Raw genomic sequence first — 18,732 nt, 5'->3', positions numbered from 1 at the left:
TATGCTGTATTTGTATCTCCGTTTAGATGAATGCTAACTATGTCCTCCTCACTTCTGTTAGTTCCTGTATACCACCCGAAGATTTTAGCCCAGCTGAATAAATGGTTTTTTTTTTTAAAAATCCGTTTATTATTCACCATTTGTTATGAGAATCTTAGGAAGAATTTAACTAATCTATTGATCTTCAGTTTGAGGAAAACCAACAATTGAAGCAAGGGAAATAAACTGGTAAGCTTCTCTGGCCTGATCCTGTTGTTGGAAGAAAACGGGTAGATATAAATACAAGCCCAGGAGGCATCAAATTAACATTTTGACCCACTGGGTGAAGGTAACTCTCAGGAACAAGTTTATAGTCCACCTTCTTCCTTGCCCCAAAAAAAAGAAAAACCTGGTTGCATCATTTTGTTGCAATTCTATATTTAATCTATTGAATCATTATGCAGTGTCAAGATAAATCTGTAGAATAACTATGGTGGAAATGAATTATTTCCTAATTAAAAGGAAGCGAATTCCAAATTCATCCGTCCTTTATAACCATGCAGAGGACACCATTATTTGGACCAACTGTTGGCAGTTTATGTGACACAGTATCATTAAACCCAAACCAGACAGCCTCTCCCTCACTACTCACTTTCCAGCAAATACTCATAATTCAGGGGTAATACTATCTAATTACTGAACCCTTAACATTCAGTACAAACTAGAAATTAAAAACAGGATAACACCGGATAGCACATTTATCCTGCACCTACTCATGGAATCTATCTTCACCTTAACCACTCTGATGCCATACTGAAAGAAGCATTTTATGGTGTGGATCAGAGTGTAAATAAATCTAGATCCAGGATGGACATGCAAGCTTCCCACCATTTACAATAAACAATGGACTGACTGAGTACAAATGTTGAATAAGAACGTCTACACTTGTATATACAGCTCATTTAGTTTATGCCTTATAATTGGCAATAAACTGAAATCTGTTGTTATAATACCTCGAATTGATGGAATATTATGACAGATAAGATTTGCAGCAGCTGACTTTAGAAGAGTAGGAGTTACCTTGATTAAATTATGTAAGATCTGAGTGATTTTGACAAGATAGATATGGATTCGATTTCCTCCGATGACAATCTAGAACTAGAGGTCACCATTTAAAAATCAAGGGTCACCCATTTAAAACAGAGATAAGGTGATTTTCTTTCTGTCAGTGAGTCAGGAGTTTTAGAACTCTCTTCCTGAAAAGGTGGGAGAAGCAAAGAGATTCTTGTTAAGCAAAGGGTAAAAGTTTATTGGGGTAGAGAGGAATGTGGATTTGAGGTTACAATCCAATCAGCCATGATCTTATCGAATTGACAGGTTCAATTACCTACTCCTGCTCGTAATTTGCATGTTCACATAACAAACCAAATGTATAGGTGCTGCAGAATATATGAAGGAAAATCAAGATTGATGCTTTCCTAAAATCTACAATACTAATGAAGGAAAAATCATGAGATTAGGGGGCAGGCTCACTTTAAATATTTCAATAAGTCCCTCTTAATCCCTTTTATCCGGTAGATCACACTCAAATCAGAAAGTCTTTTGTACCTCACACCAATCTGTCAAAAATTCATACAATCATAGAATCCCTACAGTGCAGAAAGAGGCTATTCGCCACATCAAGTCTGCCTTGAGCCTCTGGTTGAGGATCCTCTGAAGAGCATTCCACCCAGACCCATTCACCTACCACCTTACATTTCCCATGGCTAATCTACCTGGCCTGTCCATCCCTGGACACTACGGCCAACTTAGAATGGCTAATCCACCTAACCTGCAATCTGTGGGCTGTGGGAAGAAACTTGAGCACGCAGAGGAAACCCACACAGACACGGGGAGAATGTGCAAACTCCACATGGACAGTCACCCAAATTGCGAATCAAACCTGGGTGCCTGGTCCTCTGAGGCAGCAAGGCTAAATCACTGTGCCATTGCTGTCGCTCACTAATAGATGTAAACTAGGAGGACAGTGCTAAAATTATACCAGCTCAATTTCTGGCTGAATAATATCCTATTTGCAACACTTCCGAAGCTGTAATTGTCACACACTGCTTTAACGACACGCGGTATCACTAACACCAGAAATTCCAATATCCTTCCCATCTCTGTATTCTACTCTTGTTGACTCTTTAACTATTATTACAAACACAAAATAAAACTAAAATAAATTATCAAAAAAAGTAAACATAATCAAAGCATCTTACCTGGTGGGTGCATGGGTGGTGGTCCACTGCTGACAGGAGGGGGTGGATGCAAGAAATGAGGGGGTGGTCCAGGTATTGGAGGAGGAGGACCTGTGGGAGCTGGAAATGGTGGTCTTTTGTTTCCATGGTCTCCAAGAACCTAAATATCCTCAACAAAAGAAAATATTCTTATAGTTCAGTCAGTTACACTTGTGTGTCAGAATTACATTTCCTAAAGTACAGAATTAAAAAGATACAAGTTTGAAAAGATCATTGGGCTGTTGTACGTTTCTCCTTCTTGAATTTGCATATACCCTCACAATGTTGCTGGGCATTCTGTTCCACAATTTACCACTTCGTGTAAAAATGCCATATCTATTTTTGTCTCATTATTTTTCTCATTTGAACTTAATAAAATTGGCAACCATGGTAATATTTTGGTAATATTAGTTGTGGTTCATTTATAACCCCAAGTACAATAGGGTCTTATTGCACATTTCCCTCAGTGCTCTTTAAAGCTCAGGTATTTAATCAACAGCATCATTTGCAGTCTAACCTCTCCAGTTTGAAAATGACTCAAAGTGAATTGCAAAGACCAGTCCAAATCAGCGCTCCATAAAATTTCAACATTATCCCGGGAGTTAGTCATGCAGACTAAAATCTTGCTAGTCATCATTAGTATTGCTGCAGAGCCTAGTATTTTTCAACAAGGTATCCATTAACACTCTTATATAAGGTTACAGGAAAATCCCCACATCAGATTTTCTTTTGCTTATTAACAAAATCTAACAATGAAAATTGATTCTAACATTTTTATTCCTGTTTGTGATACATTTTAAGTAAAGGCTGAGGAATGACTTAAGCATTTGGTCTTCAATAACTATAGATTTTTAACACCTAGGTTTTGAAATAAATCGATCATAAACAGCTAAATTTCCAGCAAAAGCTGCAAGAGCCACTGTATTTTCATTCCTTTGCTGAAAAACTGGAACTGAAATGTTTATCAGCTGATAGAATCATGGCATGGGAAGCTCAGAGATCTTCATCTGGCTTCAGCAGATAAATGGATACAGGACATCCTTTGTAAATGATCCAGTCAAATAATAAGGTAGCAATGATTAGAATAAATTTGCCACCAAAAGTTTTATGTAAAGAAAACCTAAGGATGAATTCCTAAGGACAGAGATTGACTAAAGCACTTATACCTAGAACAATCAAGGATTAGGTATAAAGAAATTGTACTTCCACCCAAGGCAATAAAGTTAATGCCTTTTGATATGATTGATTAGACATTAGGAGGAATCAAGTCTTACTTATATTGGACAATTATAACCATCGCAACCAATAATAACTTCAAGTCATTTCAAAACTTGACAACGAACGAGCTTAATGTAAATGGACTCTGTTCCCCAATTCCAAAGATTGACAAGGTGCTCTGATGTATATTCTTCAATCTTTAAACTTGAATTCCCACTGTTTTACTTATCTTCCCCAGGCTCATCATCTTAGATCAGTCTGTATTGAACTGCATTTGTCATTTGCCTGTCCACTTCCTAACCCTACTCAAATCCCTGTACGATAACAGAAGTCTAATTCTGAATACTCAAGGCAGCCAACTGAGACACTGTTGTTCCAGAAGATCATACCCCAACAAAAGAACAAATAGATAAAACAAATTAGTCAGAGCAGAAAAATTGAAAAAAAATTTGCTCCCTGCTTGTTGTGAAAGAACTGACTAATGATTCCCACTCATCATCAGCCTTCTGGTATCGTGCCCATGGCCATTTTCCCCCCCAAGTGTTAGCGGGCTGTGGGGCATTGATGGTATCCCATCGCTCAGAACCAAAGCAGGAATCCTTCCTTTGTGGTTCAGTGGCTAACTTTGGTTCACCTATTTGCAACCCAACAGAAATCATCAGGTGACAGATATGGAACCAAACCTGAGCACTGTGGTTTGAATAACTAAGTACCACATGGCATTGTAACATAAGGGAAGAAATTCTAGAGAGAAACACATTCAGTTCAAATATTTGACTTCATAAACAAAAATCCAAGTGTATTTTGAATGGAAGTTCTGGTAAAGTTTTGCTCTCTGACATGCACTCAGGTTCCTTTAATCAATTTGTCTGTTACGTCTGTGACATTACAGCTATTTTAATGACTGAGCTGGAAAGTGCACTGCCCAATTAACCACTGAGCGACACAGACCAAAGTGGCCCAGGTCACAATATGGTTACCAAGGAACAATGCCATTTGACACAATTTTATTAATCCATTCAAAAAGATCAGAGTATCTCACCACAGAATTTAATTGGTTTAAAATGTTTCCCAGATTTTGTTTCTTTCTATCAGAAATTATCAGCTTATGTGAAAAATACCCTATTTTCCAGTCTTAAATTTATCTTTTATTATGGAAACCAACAGACTCTTCTCCTACTTATATAATTTGAAGTTCTACATTTAAAATTTTCACTCACATATCCTGTCTATATTATTGAAGATCAATTTCTAGAGTGCCTTTCCTCATCGGTCAAAACTTTGATAATAGAGATGAGCCTCATGACTCTTCTCAGCACTGTCTCCAGCACACCAATGAAATTTTGGCACCAGATTAGAATGCGATATTTAAAATATGATTAGACCACAGCACTGTAGTCTGATCACTAATTTTCTCTGACCAGATTTATGTTGCGTACAACATTAATTATAATTTAATATTAGATATTTTAGCATCAACTACCAAAGCACCTAGATTTTATATAGATTTGCTAGAACTTATGTAACCCTAATTCATGGAGCACATGAATCACTATTCTTCATTCTTAGGTGCTTTACTTTGTATCTATCTTGTTATTCACTATAATTCTGTCTACACATTTCTGACCCAAGTCATTTTTGGTTTTTGAGCTGTTTCCTCAATATTAACTGCCCACCACTACAATGACATCATCTGCAGAACTAATTACCTTGCATCAAGTTTCTTAAAGTAGAGCATTTGTATAAACTCAAAGATTTAAACAAATATTGAGCCCTAGGCAGTAAATTATTTGATTACTTGTTCACAACTTACAACCATTTCACAAAGTGATACTCTGGTTACTCAGTGATCACCACAGCTTTGAGTTTAACCAAGAGCCCATTGTGTGACATTCTGTCAAACATATTTTGAAAAGTTAGATACAAAGTGTCACAGGGCTTTCTGCAGATCACTTGAGATAGCCTTTCCTGAAAACAGACCAGGACTATGCCTAACTTGCTGATTTCATTCAAAATTTGATGGACAAACTACAAATCACTTCAGTGGTTTTAATTTAGAAAAGGGAAAGATTTCCCTTCGTTAAATTATCCAGTAACTGATTACGGTGAAATGGCTCCATATTAAACAAGGATTGCACTTGAAGTTGTCTTGAGAGTTAAAGAGCAATGTTCTAAAAATCATACTATTGGCTAGGACATCTGATTATCAATTGACAGTGCAAAACACCCTGGGTGTAGACTAGCAAAAGGATTATCTAAAGCCAACAATAACAGTTTTTAAGCCCCATTGGTATTATAAGATAAACTGTGCAACTACAGACAGAAAGAAAGAAAGAAATGCCGGCTAGGACTCTTATTTGAATTGTTCATAGTATCATTGAATTCCTAGAATGTGGAAAGAGGCCATTCAGTCCATCAAATCTACATCAACCCTCCAAAAAGCATCCCACCCAGATCCACCCCTCCATCCTATCCCTGTCACCCTGCGTTTCCTCATGTCTAATCCACCCAGCTTGCACATCCCTGGATACTGTGGGTAATTTCACATGACCAATCCACCTAACCTGCACATCTTTGGACCGTGGGAAGAAACAGGAGCACCCAGAGAAAACCCAGAGCAGTCACAGGGAGAATGTGTAAACTCAACATAGACAGATGCCTAAGGGTGGAATTGAACCCGGGTCCCTGGCACTTTGAGACAGCAATGCTAACCACTGAGTCAGTGCACTGTCCCACACTGTTATCATAGAATCTTTTACACTTGCTTGAACAAACTAAAGAGATCACTACTTAATGTGTCACCTGGAAACAATATACTATTCCTCTTGTATATATGATGAAGCTCTACCCTTCAGGAAATGAACTCTAGACTATTTAACCACTACAATTACAGATGCCTACAGTACAGATCAGGGTAAACAGTTTTTTCCTGTCTATTTCCTTCCACTCAAAGCTGAAAATTCTGACTTCTTGCTGCAGCACTGTTTCAAGGGCACTAAGTACTCCTTGTGGCCATCTCAAATTTCCATTTTAACTACCTTCAATTCAATGGAACAGGATATTGAAAGAACATGTGCTGTACCCATCAGCTTTTACACAGTCTCTGAAAAGATTGCTCATTTTTACCATAAACATGTCCCAATTTTGTTTTTGTGATTAACATACAAAGCAATGATTTTACCTGAATTGCACTCTCATCTCCTCCATGTTTGTCTCGTCGCCTTCCTTCTACCCTCCTGATGGAACCAGTGTATCCACTAATAACGTCAATCGCGCCAGCAAGTTTTCTGGAGGAAAAACTTAATATTACATTAAATCTGATAGTTCTAAAGAGTTAGATCACATAAAAGTTCTGCAAGAATCAGTCCATTTTGTTTTTTTTTGAATGCTGTACTTAATATTCTGAGGTGCTGATAAGCTCGGGTTTTCCAACAATGCCACATCTGTAGCAAACCAAGTTACAATTCAAACTGTCATCTGGGTAAATGTTTATCCCTTACAATCCTGCAACAGCACTTCAGTGAAAGTGTGGAATGCAATGGGAGAAGCATTTTTCTTTTAAACCAGACAATTCAGAAAGAAAACAAATATTTAGTTTTCAATCTTACTGAATTGTCCTCGCAGCATTCAGAACCAAAAATGATTGTATTGCTCTGTATGATAAATGTATCAAAAGGCAAGGTAATGACCAGGATTAAATGGCACAGCTTAAAAGTCTCCTCCAACATCATTATTTTTGAGAAGAATCAGGAACAGAAATCATACCCAGGGCTCCACAGGTCATACAGAAACCGTACACAGAAATGCAACTTAGCAAATGAATTTCAAAATTTAAAGAAGTAGATATTGCTTCATGATTAGGCATATATATATATATATACATATATGTTGCAATAAGTTATATAAAAAAAGTCTCGAATAAAGTTGAACTTCATCAAATATGCTTTCATGGTAAAGTCACTATTAAAAATAAAATCACTACACAACAAATAAAACTGAGTTCACAACTCATTCCATGGATTCTCATGAGTTGAATATTTCTACTTAAGCTTGAACTGATAACATCTTAGAGAAAAATGACTGGAAATAAACCACACAGTACAAGTACACGAAATGCCTCATCGGAGGGAAACTGCTTTTATAACTCAAGATGTGTCACACACGATACTTCCAACAATTCCTCCAAACATGTCACTGCCACTTAACAAAAATATTTTTTGCTGACATTCAAGATGAAGGATATCATCAATTCCAGATTTACTGGATCACTGAAAGTGCAGAGAACAGGTGCCTCTGTTCCAAAACATTGGATCAGCCACACTCTTTGAACAGAACTACTGTGGCATACATGATTACGACATCTGTCATTCCTGCAATTTGATTCAGCTTGCCAATTCACGGAATACATACATTCTTTGCTGCCCGACAGAACTTTCTTGCAAAACTAGTTATTCCCAACCATTAACTTTTGTCCAACAAGCAAGACACAGAATTAAAAAAATTTTGGATGCCAAATTAGAATCTATTAGTGTGATCATGGATCTTGATTGAAAACAACACCTAACAAAAATCAGCACACCCGAAGGATCCATTTGGCTAATAACAACACAAGGAAGAAGTGGAACAGATGATACCACCCATTCAGCTGATGTTGCCATTCAGAATGATCATGACTGATCTTGGGTTCCCACTTTCTTGCCCACTTCCCATATCCAGTGATAGAGCACCCACAACATACCATGGAAGAGAAATTTCTTTTCATCTCAGTCCTAAATGATCTCCCTCTTTTCTTGAGTCTGCTGTGTTCTAATTACAGTAGAAACAACCAGCATCAACCCTGTCAACATGCTCAGAATCTTCAATGTTTCAATTAGGCCACCTCCAATTTATGTGAACCCCAGTGGATACAGACTCAATTTACTCAGCCTTTCAACATAGGACAATCCCCTCAGCAAGGGACTCACCTTCACTGAACTACCTCCAATGAATCTTCGAGGAGAAAGTGAGGTCTGCAGATGCTGGAGATCAGAGCTGAAAATGTGTTGCTGGAACAGCGCAGCAGGTCAGGCAGCATCCAGGGAACAGGAGAATCGACGTTTCGGGCATAAGCCCTTCTTTCCTGAAGAAGGGCTTATGCCCGAAACGTCGATTCTCCTGTTCCCTGGATGCCGCCTGACCTGCTGCGCTGTTCCAGCAACACATTTTCAGCTACCTCCAATGAATGTACATCTTGCCTTACTTACAGAGACGCAAACAACACTCAGTATTTTAGATGTGGTCTGACCAAAGCCCTGTACAATTGCAGCAAGATTCCTTTATCCTTGTACTTCAATCCACTTTTAATAAAGGCTGACATGCCACCTGCTTCCTACTGCTTGCTTTATCTTCATGTTAACTTTATCTTCCTTATACAAGTATACTCAAGTCCCTCTGAGCATCAACATTTCAAAGTTTCACCTGTGTTGCAAGTGTTTGGTGTTTTGAAAAGAATTGCAAAATTAAAATATCTAATCCCACAAGTGACATTAGTTATTGCGTAATTTTCTCCCTTCTTAAACAATCTGACCCTTGCTGGAGTGCCAGTCAACTTCCACTACCTTATTCTATTTAAGTGATCTTACACAGCAAACCTTTTAAATTGTGAGCATATCACAGCCGAGCCAAATCCTGCCCTTAATCCCAAATGAGCAATCAGAAGCCATAGTGAATCCTGGCTTGATAAATTGTAAAATTTATTGTTTACAATTTGGTTAACATGGTGATTGGTCACTGAAAAATTCCCAAGAAACTACTAATTTACTTAACAAAAGAATATTAAAAGGTTACAAGAAAAATAAAGTGCTACATACACAAGAATTTGGAAAAGTCTTAAACAGCAGAAAGAAAGATTTAACCCTATTTTCTATCAGCATCCTTTACTGACACAACCCAATGATGTATCACATCTATTCCTCATTCTAAGAGTGCTTATCTTCCATTTTAGGAGATCATAAGATTGGAAGTTCAAAGCCAACAGCTCCCCACCACTTGAACAAAAATCAACCTTCACAAAAAAGACATCAGAAGAGAATTATTTTACAGGCCTTTGCTGAAGAGCTACTGAACTCAAAGCATTAACATTGTTTCTCTGTCCTTAGCTGCTGCGAGAGCTTCTGAGTTTTTCCAGCATTTAATTTTTATTCTAGATCCTCAGTAATTGCAGTTCTTTTATTCTTTGTGGAGAATTAGGACTGGACTGGGTTCCACCTAAACTCACTATATTTTGTTTTTATGTTTATTCAGCTTTCACAAGTACGTATTGATCGTCAGTAGCAATGCATCTTACCTATTAGGCGGTGGGCCTGCTTTCATCCTTCCACCAGGAGGAGATGTAAAATCAGCTTTCAATTCCATTTTGGGTAAATTATTTTCCAGATCCTTCTCTATGTTGCTCACTTTCCCTTGCTGAACCTAGGCAAAAGAGATGGTTGGAAACAATGAGTAGACACAAGCCTTTTGTAAAATTTGCGCAAAACACACATATCACACTTAAACATTAAGTTAACATTAAACAGTTTCAAGAACACATAAGCAAGCAAGACTTTAGCATTTAGTTTTGGCTGCTCCTTGAGAACTGTACTGAGGGCCTACTTTATTTTTCAGAGGTGATGTTTAAAAGGGATTCCAGTTCAGGTGGAAAGCTTCTCTGGTGCTATTCAACATAGAGCAAAGAGTAGTCTAATTAACATTCCTCTCTCAAATCTTGTTTATCTCTCAACATTGTTTTCCATCAAACCAAGTTGAAAGACCTGCAAATATACCTCAAATGTATCTAATTAGCAATAAAGTATTTTAGGTTTCCTGGGACTCAGAAATTGATTAGATTATGATTAGATTAGATTACATTACATTACAGTGTGGAAACAGGCCCAACAAGTCCACACTGACCCGCCGAAGCGTAACCCACCCATACCCCTACATTCACCCCTTACCTAACACTACGGGCAATTTAGCATGGCCAATTCACCTGACCTGCACATCTTTGGACTGTGGGAGGAAACCGGAGTGCCCGGAGGAAACCCACGCAGAACGTGCAAACTCCACACAATCAATCAGTCGCCTGAGGTGGGAATTGAACCCAGGTCTCTGGCGCTGTGAGGCAGCAGTGCTAACCACTGTGCCACCATGCCGCCCACTGCTACACAGAAATGAAAGTTATTTTATTACTAACGAATGCCAGTAAGTGTGGAAACTAGATAAGCCCTTATTCCTGTAGATTATGTTACTTAAACATAACTGAATATTGACTGGAGAATTAATTACTGACATGTATTACATCACACACAGTATCTGTAATGATGAGGACGCTGCTCAAATGTCTTCAGATTTCCAAACAAAATAACCGTAATTAACTCACCACAGAACAGAATGGCCATTATCTATCAATAAAACAGACTGATCGAAGTATCTTCTGAACTACATTAAGAGTTTTGTTTTATTTTGGTAACTCATTCCAAACAGAAAATAAAATCCTTAAACTGTGAAACAAAGTGAAGCAACAAACCAATTGTTATCCCATTCACCCTTTAAGCAGCAAAGTATTCTGTACCAATTTTTTGCTCTCTGAAGCAGATGCAAGTATAGGATCAAGTCCTAACTGGAGTCTTCGTTGTTTCTCACAATAAGCTTTCCACGTCTCTTCATTGAAGCCATAATTAAAATAATCAGAAAGATCAGCTCCTAAGAAAGGAAGTAAATGGAAAAATAAAGGAGCATGTTATGTCAAAGTCAACTATTTTCCCTCCTACCTGCAAATGAAATATTGGTACTCGATAACCCTTACCTCACCATTCACTCAATTGAACAATTATAAGACTACAGCACAGAAAGCCAGTATTTGGCCTAGAATGTTTGCGCTGGCTTTTTGTCAGAGCAACCCCAAATTCACCTCTCAGCCCTGTGCTCTCTTCATAGCTCTGTATCTATTCAGCTTCAAATATTTACCCATTATTTCTTAAAAAGCTGCAATTCTTTCTGTCTCAACAACTTCCTGTGATAAAATATTCCATGTTCCAATAGCTTCCTTCACAAAAGTTGGCTTTCCCGACCATTCGCACTGTACAAGGATGAGGACAATGACCTAATAACAAAAAGAGTTAAACATTCATCACCTGGGTCTCAAGCATTCATAACAGTGTTTCCCAAATCTTTTCCCACCACAACACCATGTTTTTGGGGGTATGAGCCAATGCTGCCTTAGCAATCTCAAACCCAAATGTCAGCTCGCAACCCCGTTGGGGGCCCTCACATTCACTTTGGGAATTTTGGTCTCTAAAGAAACACGCAATTAAATTTGCACACTCAATGAAAACTCCTTATCTTAATTAGTTTCCCAATTTATATCAAAATATATGTGTTACTGCTTGCAGCATAGATAAACAAATACAGCAGCAATTCAGCATTGTCAATACCCACATCCTCCAAAGGGTTTTCTAGGCAACATCAAAGTTGGAGTCTGAGGCTGTCAATTTCTGACTCCATTCTGGTGTCAATAATCATGTTTGGAAACTTAATTGGAATTGGGAAGTCAATGGTAATTCCAAAGGATTTACTGAATAGCTCACACCAGCACTTTAGACATTCTTAGTTGTAAATAGTTTACATTTCTCAATTTAAAAACTTACACTAAAAATTCACGGTAAAAAAGGTCTCAAGTCTTGTCTGAGAGAGACAACCATCCACAAATTCGCTGTTCATTTAACAATGTAACAATAGTGACAATACTTTAACGATTCTACATTTTTGAACGTCTGACGATATGAAAGGTGTTAACTAAGTGCATGGCCTTTCATTTCAACATGCATTAAACAATTTCATTAAACATTTCAAGACACAGTTGGATAGAGCTCTTAAGGATAGTGGAATCAAGGGTTATGGGGATAAAGCAGGAACAGGATACTGATTGAGGATGATCAGCCATGATCATAATGAATGGTGGTGCTGGCTCCAAGGGCAGAATGGCCTACTCCTGCACCTATTGTCTATAACAGAATCATGCTAGGCATTAAAAATAGGCTTCTGAATAATAGCCACATCTGTCTCAAAATGTTAACTCTGTTTCTCTCCCCACAGATTTGCCAGGGTAGCTGAATTTCTCCAGCATTGTGTGTGTTTGGACCAAAAACAATTATTTTTATTCAAAACTTACCTGGTTTTCTCCAAGGTTTGTCTTCAAACAAATCTAAATCTGCCTCAATCACTGGAATCCCATTGATGCTCCCAGGGGCATCTAAGTCAATACCTCGGGAATGCAACTTTGCTGTAGCAAGAACAGAAAAGACACTTTTACAATCAAAACATTTCCTTTCAACAAAATTTCATTCTCTTTACAGCATAACCAGTGAATTGCCCATGACAAATGCTTAATCAATAATAAGTACTCACTGCAGCAAAATTATTTTGCATATAAACCAAGTGAGCAGTACGGTGGCTCAGTGGTTAGCACTGCTGCCTCACAGCACCAGGGTCCCAGGTTCGATTCCAGCCTCGGGCGACTGTCTGTGTGGAGTTTGCACATTCTCCTCGTGTCTGCGTGGGTTTCCTCCGGGTGCTCCGGTTTCCTCCCACAGTCCAAAGATGTGCAGATCAGGTGAATTGGCCATGCTAAATTGCCCATAGTGTTAGGTGCATTAGTCAGAGGGAAATGGGTCTGGGTGGGTTACTCTTCGGAGGGTCGGTGTGGACTGGTTGGGCCAAAGGGCCTGTTTTCATACTGTAGGTAATCTAACCTAGTCTACTAAAATATTAAAAGTACCATGTTTGAACACAAGAGCTATGACAATATTCTATTAGAAAATTCTCAAAGTGAAGAGAGAAAACTGACCTGCTTTCAAGCAATGTCCAATTATTTTTAAAACTAATGTTTATTTGAATGAATTTCTCACACATTATCCATAAATGGATCTTATTTAGGAACATCTGTTAAATTCCTTTGTTGCTGTCCAGTTTTTACAATCTTTCCTCAGTATTTGATTAGAAACTCCGTAGACATTGCAGCATAAATTTTCAAACTCTATTAAAATGCATTCTACTGAAGTGATACTCAGCCAATAAAAATCTAATTACTTCTAGTCATCTTTGTTAATACATTTGCTTTAAATGAACAATTTTTGTAAGACTCCTCATTTTGTGGTGATTGGTACAGATCTGTGCAGTTCCCAGTGGAGTGGTTAGTCTCGAATATCTCATTTGTGCATCTATTAATTCAACAGAAAGTCTGCACAATCTGCGCCAAGGTATTCAATTGGAGGAGTACCAACTGCTCATTCACTGTTACATTGGCCATTGAGCAGCAGAGGCCCAATCTCTCATTCTTATTTCTGAGGCGGGGACAGGGAAGCCAACTACAATCGATTCACTCCAATATGTCAGGATTAACTAATTTAGAACAGACCAGTGATTTTCAGAGAAAACTGACATACGATTTACACTTTTATTTAGGGTTTTGCGCATAGCACTTGGTTTAGATTAGATTAAATTAGATTAGATTATATTACAGTGTGGAAACAGGCCCTTCGGCCCAACAGGTCCACACCGACCCGCCGAAGCGCAACCCACCCATTCCCCTACATTTACCCCTTTACCTAACACTACGGGCAATTTAGCATGGCCAATTCACCTGACCTGCACATCTTTGGACTGTGGGAGGAAACCGGAGCTCTCGGAGGAAACCCACGCAGACACGGGGAGAATGTGCAAACTCCACACAGCCTGAGGCGGGAATTGAACCGGGTCTCTGGCGCTGTGAGGCAGCAGTGCTAACCACTGTGCCACCGTTCATTCTGAATTCTCCTGTATAAACTGGTTCAATTAACATTAACTCCTTTCCCTAGAAACAGGACTGCATCACAGCATTGGCTAAAGAACTATTAACAACTAAAATGATTTATAGAAGCATCACAATTAAAGACTTTATTTAACCATTTTTACACCGAAGAAAAACAGTCACATGAACATCAGAAACTGCACATTAAATTGGATTCAAAAATCACAGTAGAGCTTTCAGGTGTTTTATACAGTAAAGCTGTTCAGTGATGTTATACCTTTTAGGCTTATATGACAAGCTAACAGATAACTAATGTGCTCTTGCTTAAGCCTATTATTTGAAATGGGTTCAGGAATTGCCTTTCAGCCAGGAAGTAGAATAAAGAAACAGAAATAACTCAGTATATCACTCCAGTGCATTAACTCTTTATCTGCTTTAATAACTTTGGCCTTCCATCAGCACAAATCAATCCCTTTTAAGTAATTGATTTCTTTGAATCAACATTAAAGTATTACATATGACAATCTATAAATTTCCTTCGGGTTAAATTTGAAACCACAAGTTACATAGACAAAGCTACTCTTGACAGTCGAGTTGCCATCATCAAAACCGTTCAAAGGATATTGATAAATTGATGTTCATGTAAGACCAAAATAAATAGGAACTGACATAGGCCATTTGGCCCCTCGAGCCTACTTAACCATTCATTAGGATCATAGCTGATCCAACATCAGTCATATCCACCCTCCTGCATTTTTCCAACAACCGTGGAATCTCCTACTGATCAACAGTGTATCGCAGCCTTAAATATAGGCAATGACTCTGCTCCCACAGTTCTCTGTGGTAAGGTGTTCTAAAGGCTTACAATCCTCACAAGAAATTACTTCTCATCTTAGGTTCAGAATAAAGGGACACCAATTTGAGATTAACTCTCTCTCTCTCTACAGTACCATATATCCATAGGTTAAAACTGAAATAAAATTCTGACCGTTACCATCTCTTCATCTCTGTGCAGGTCCTACTGATGAATGAGCAAACTTATTTAAGAAAACCAATCCTAACAGAGAATCCTGGAGACTGACCAAGGTCCTTCCTAGCCTGTTTGGCTATGTAGAGTGCAATTTGGTGCATGAACTGATAGCTCAAATAACAACATACTATGTTAAACTCAAAACACAACAAGTATCTGCAGAACAACAAATTTTATCACAGCTCAGTTAACGAAAAGCAATTTGTCAAACAGCCACAGCCATTCATTCCTGGTTTATGGATGTTGGATGCAGGGCCAAAATTTGTTAGCTATCCCGAATTGGTCTTGATTGAGAGGCATGCAGGAAGGCAGTGAAGAATCAATTATATTTCTGTGGGTCTGGCATCACATGGGCCATACTGGGCAAGGACAGCAGATTAAAAAAATAAGTTTCCTAAAGTTCCCTAGGGTTCTCCTTCATTCTATTTGCTAAAGACTGCTCGTGTCCTCTCTTTGCTCTTCTTAACTCTCTCTTCAAATTCTTCCTAGCTGATCTGCAACTCTCCATTGCCTCATCTGAACCATCTTGCCTCATTCTTCTTCGTAACAAGAGATGCAATTTCTGTTGTAAACCACGGTTCCCTTACCTTATCACTTCCTCCCTGCCTGACAAGGACATACCTATCAAGGACACGCAATATCTTTTCCTTAAACCAGCTCCACATTTCCATTACCTGCATCCCCTGCATTTTACTACCCCATTCTATGCATCCTAATTCTTGCCTAATAGCATTATAATTGCCCTTACCCCATTGATAGCTCTTGACCTATGGCTTGAACCTATCCCTTTCCATCGCTAAACCAAACGTAACTGAATTATGGTCACTCTCTCCAAAGTGCTCACCTACAACTAAATCAAACACCTGGCCTGGTTCATTACCAAGCACCAGATCCAGTGTGGCCTCCCCTCTTGTCAGCCCTTCGATACACTGTGTCAGGAAACCCTCCTGTACACATTGGATCAGTTTTTGTCCATCGACATACTAGAGTTATAGCATTTTCAGTCAATGTTGGGGAAGTTAAAGTCCCCCATAATGACCACCCTGTTCCTTTCACTCCTACCCAGAATAATTTTGCCAGTCCTCTATTCCACCTCCCTGGAACTCTGCGGAGGCCTATAAAAAACTCCAAGCAGTGTGACCTCTCCTCTCCTAATTCTAACCTCAGCCCACACTACCTCAGTAGACGAGTCCTCATCAAAAGTTCTCTCAGCCACCATTATACTATCCTTGACTAACAAGGCCATGTCCCCCTCTTTTACCACCTTGCCTGTTGTTAATGAAAGATCTAAATCCTGGAACGTGCAACACCCATTCCTCACCCTGCTCTATCCACGTCTCTGAAATGGCTACAACATCGACGTCCCAAGTACCTATCCATGCTGCAAGCTCACCCATCTTATTTCGGATACTTTTGGCATTGAAGTAAACACACTTCAAACCACTTCGCTGTCTGCCAGCACATTCCTGTGACCCTGAAATCCTATCCTTGTCCTTCCTACTCTCATCCTCCTGTGCACTGCAGCTACACCTCCGGTTCCCATCCCCCGGCTGAGCTAGTTTAAACCCACCTGAATAGCTCCAGCAAATTTCCCACCCAGGATATTAGTACCCCTCTGGTTCAAGTGAAGACCGTCCTGTTTGTACAAGTCCCACCTTCCCCAGAATGAGCCCCAATTGTCCAAGAACCTGAAACCCACCCTCCTGCACCATCCATATTCCTTGCCCCGCTATCACATGGCACGGGTAACAAACCAGAGATAACAACTCTAGCTCTCAGCTTCCACCCTAGCTCCCTGAAATCCTGTCTTACATCCCTATCTCTCCTTCTACCTGTGTCATTGGTACCTACATGGACAACGACTTGAGGCTGGTCACCCTCTCCATTCAGGACCCCAAAGATACGATCCGAGACATCACGGACCCTGGCACGTGGGAGGCAACACACCAACCGCGAGTCTCGTTCGTTCCCAGTAGTCTTCCACATGCCAGTAAAACGGGTCATGGGCTACCTAGTGGTTTTCAATTAAAGTGAACAGCCCTGCGTAATCTAAAAATTCACTACTATCACTGAAAAATTGCTGTATAGGCAGCTCACTGACCTGCAGAAGAGCCATAAGGCCGTCCACTCTTCAGATTCAAGTTCATCGGAGTCCCCCTGTATAAATTAAAAGTAAATAAATTAAAACAATTTTCAATTTCTTTTCATTTTTAAATACATATCACTATGTATTGTATTACTAACAAGTTCCGGTAAGTGGGCCATTACCCTACCCCCGCCTACGTTAAAATGTATCCGTGATTAAGAAAGATTTTGACATATGTGAAAAATTGCAACAAATTTTCTTAGTTCAAAAAACTGAATAGTTGAGATGTGTTGATTTATAAAGAAATAAAGACTTGCATTCATATACCATCATGCAGAACATTCCATAGGGCTTTACAGCAAATGAAACAGTATTTGACACACAGACCTTGTGATATTGAAAACATGAGGTCAGTTTGTGCACAGTAAAATATTACTGATTAGATAATCTGTTGGCTAAGGTAAATGGTGATAGGACACCAGAGCAAGCTTATCTGATCTTCTTCAAAATATCATCAAGAGATCACTCAGGCCTACTCGATGGAGCCAATGAGGCCTTGCTATAAAAATCCTGTCTAAAATACAGTACCTTAGTATGGTACTGTATGGGGAGAATGCGGGTAAGTGGAGTTGAAATGCCCATCAGCCATGATTGAATGGCGGAGTGGACTCGATGGGCTGAATCGCCTTACTTCCGCTCCTATGTCTTATGGTCCAAGAGTGGAATGATAGCCTAGACTGTGACCAAATCCTTGGAGTATGACCACAGTGTCTAACTCTGTGGTAAGAGGGCTACCACTGAACCAGGGCTAACTATTATCTTGGTACAGTCTCAGGTCTGAACATGCTCAGCAGCTTCAATCATCTTCCCTCCAGCATAATGGAAAAGAAGTGAGGATGTTCTCTGATATTGGAAAATGTTCAGCACCATTTGTGATTCCGCAGTACTAGTACTGTATACAGTTCTGGTTGCCTTGCAATAGGAAGGATATTATTAAATTGGAGAAGGTTCAGAAAAGATTTACCAGGGTGTTACAAGGATAGGAAGATTTGAGTTATAAGGTTAAACTGGAACATTATTCACTGGAGCATAGGATGTTGAGGGGTAATCTTATAGAGGTTTAAGATCGCAAGCAACATAGACAAGGTGAATAGCAGAAGTCTTTTCCCAAGGGTGGGGTCTTTCAAAACCAGAGGGCATTTTTTAAGGAGAGGAGAAAGATTTAAAAAAGACCCGAGGGACAACATTTTCACATACAGGATGGATCGTACGTGGAATGAACTGCCGGAAGTAGTAGTTGACGCAGGTACAGTTTCAACATTTAAAAGACGTTTGG

The 18,732-nt window shown here is 39.2% G+C and overlaps 1 protein-coding gene across 2 annotated transcripts in view; it reads right to left on the bottom strand.

The window, feature by feature from the left end:
* Positions 1-2,211: 2,211 nt before the first annotated feature.
* Positions 2,212-18,732, bottom strand: part of LOC122557323 (pre-mRNA 3'-end-processing factor FIP1-like) — a 36,642-nt gene continuing 20,121 nt past the window's right edge. The window contains exons 5-10 of one of the 2 annotated variants that reach the window (XM_043704902.1): positions 17,412-17,467; positions 12,664-12,774; positions 11,065-11,195; positions 9,802-9,926; positions 6,658-6,775; positions 2,212-2,379 (exon numbers count right to left, since the gene is read on the bottom strand). In XM_043704902.1, coding sequence (XP_043560837.1) covers positions 2,227-2,379; positions 6,658-6,775; positions 9,802-9,926; positions 11,065-11,195; positions 12,664-12,774; positions 17,412-17,467 — 694 coding nt within the window. In that variant the 3' untranslated portion in view covers positions 2,212-2,226. The remainder of the gene's footprint in view (positions 2,380-6,657; positions 6,776-9,801; positions 9,927-11,064; positions 11,196-12,663; positions 12,775-17,411; positions 17,468-18,732) is intronic. The other variant, XM_043704903.1, reaches the window with a different exon arrangement.

The sequence above is a fragment of the Chiloscyllium plagiosum genome, chromosome 15, assembly GCF_004010195.1.
Source record: "Chiloscyllium plagiosum isolate BGI_BamShark_2017 chromosome 15, ASM401019v2, whole genome shotgun sequence".
Classification (NCBI taxonomy): Eukaryota; Metazoa; Chordata; class Chondrichthyes; order Orectolobiformes; family Hemiscylliidae; genus Chiloscyllium; species Chiloscyllium plagiosum.
This window is presented reverse-complemented; position numbering and strand designations above follow the sequence as displayed.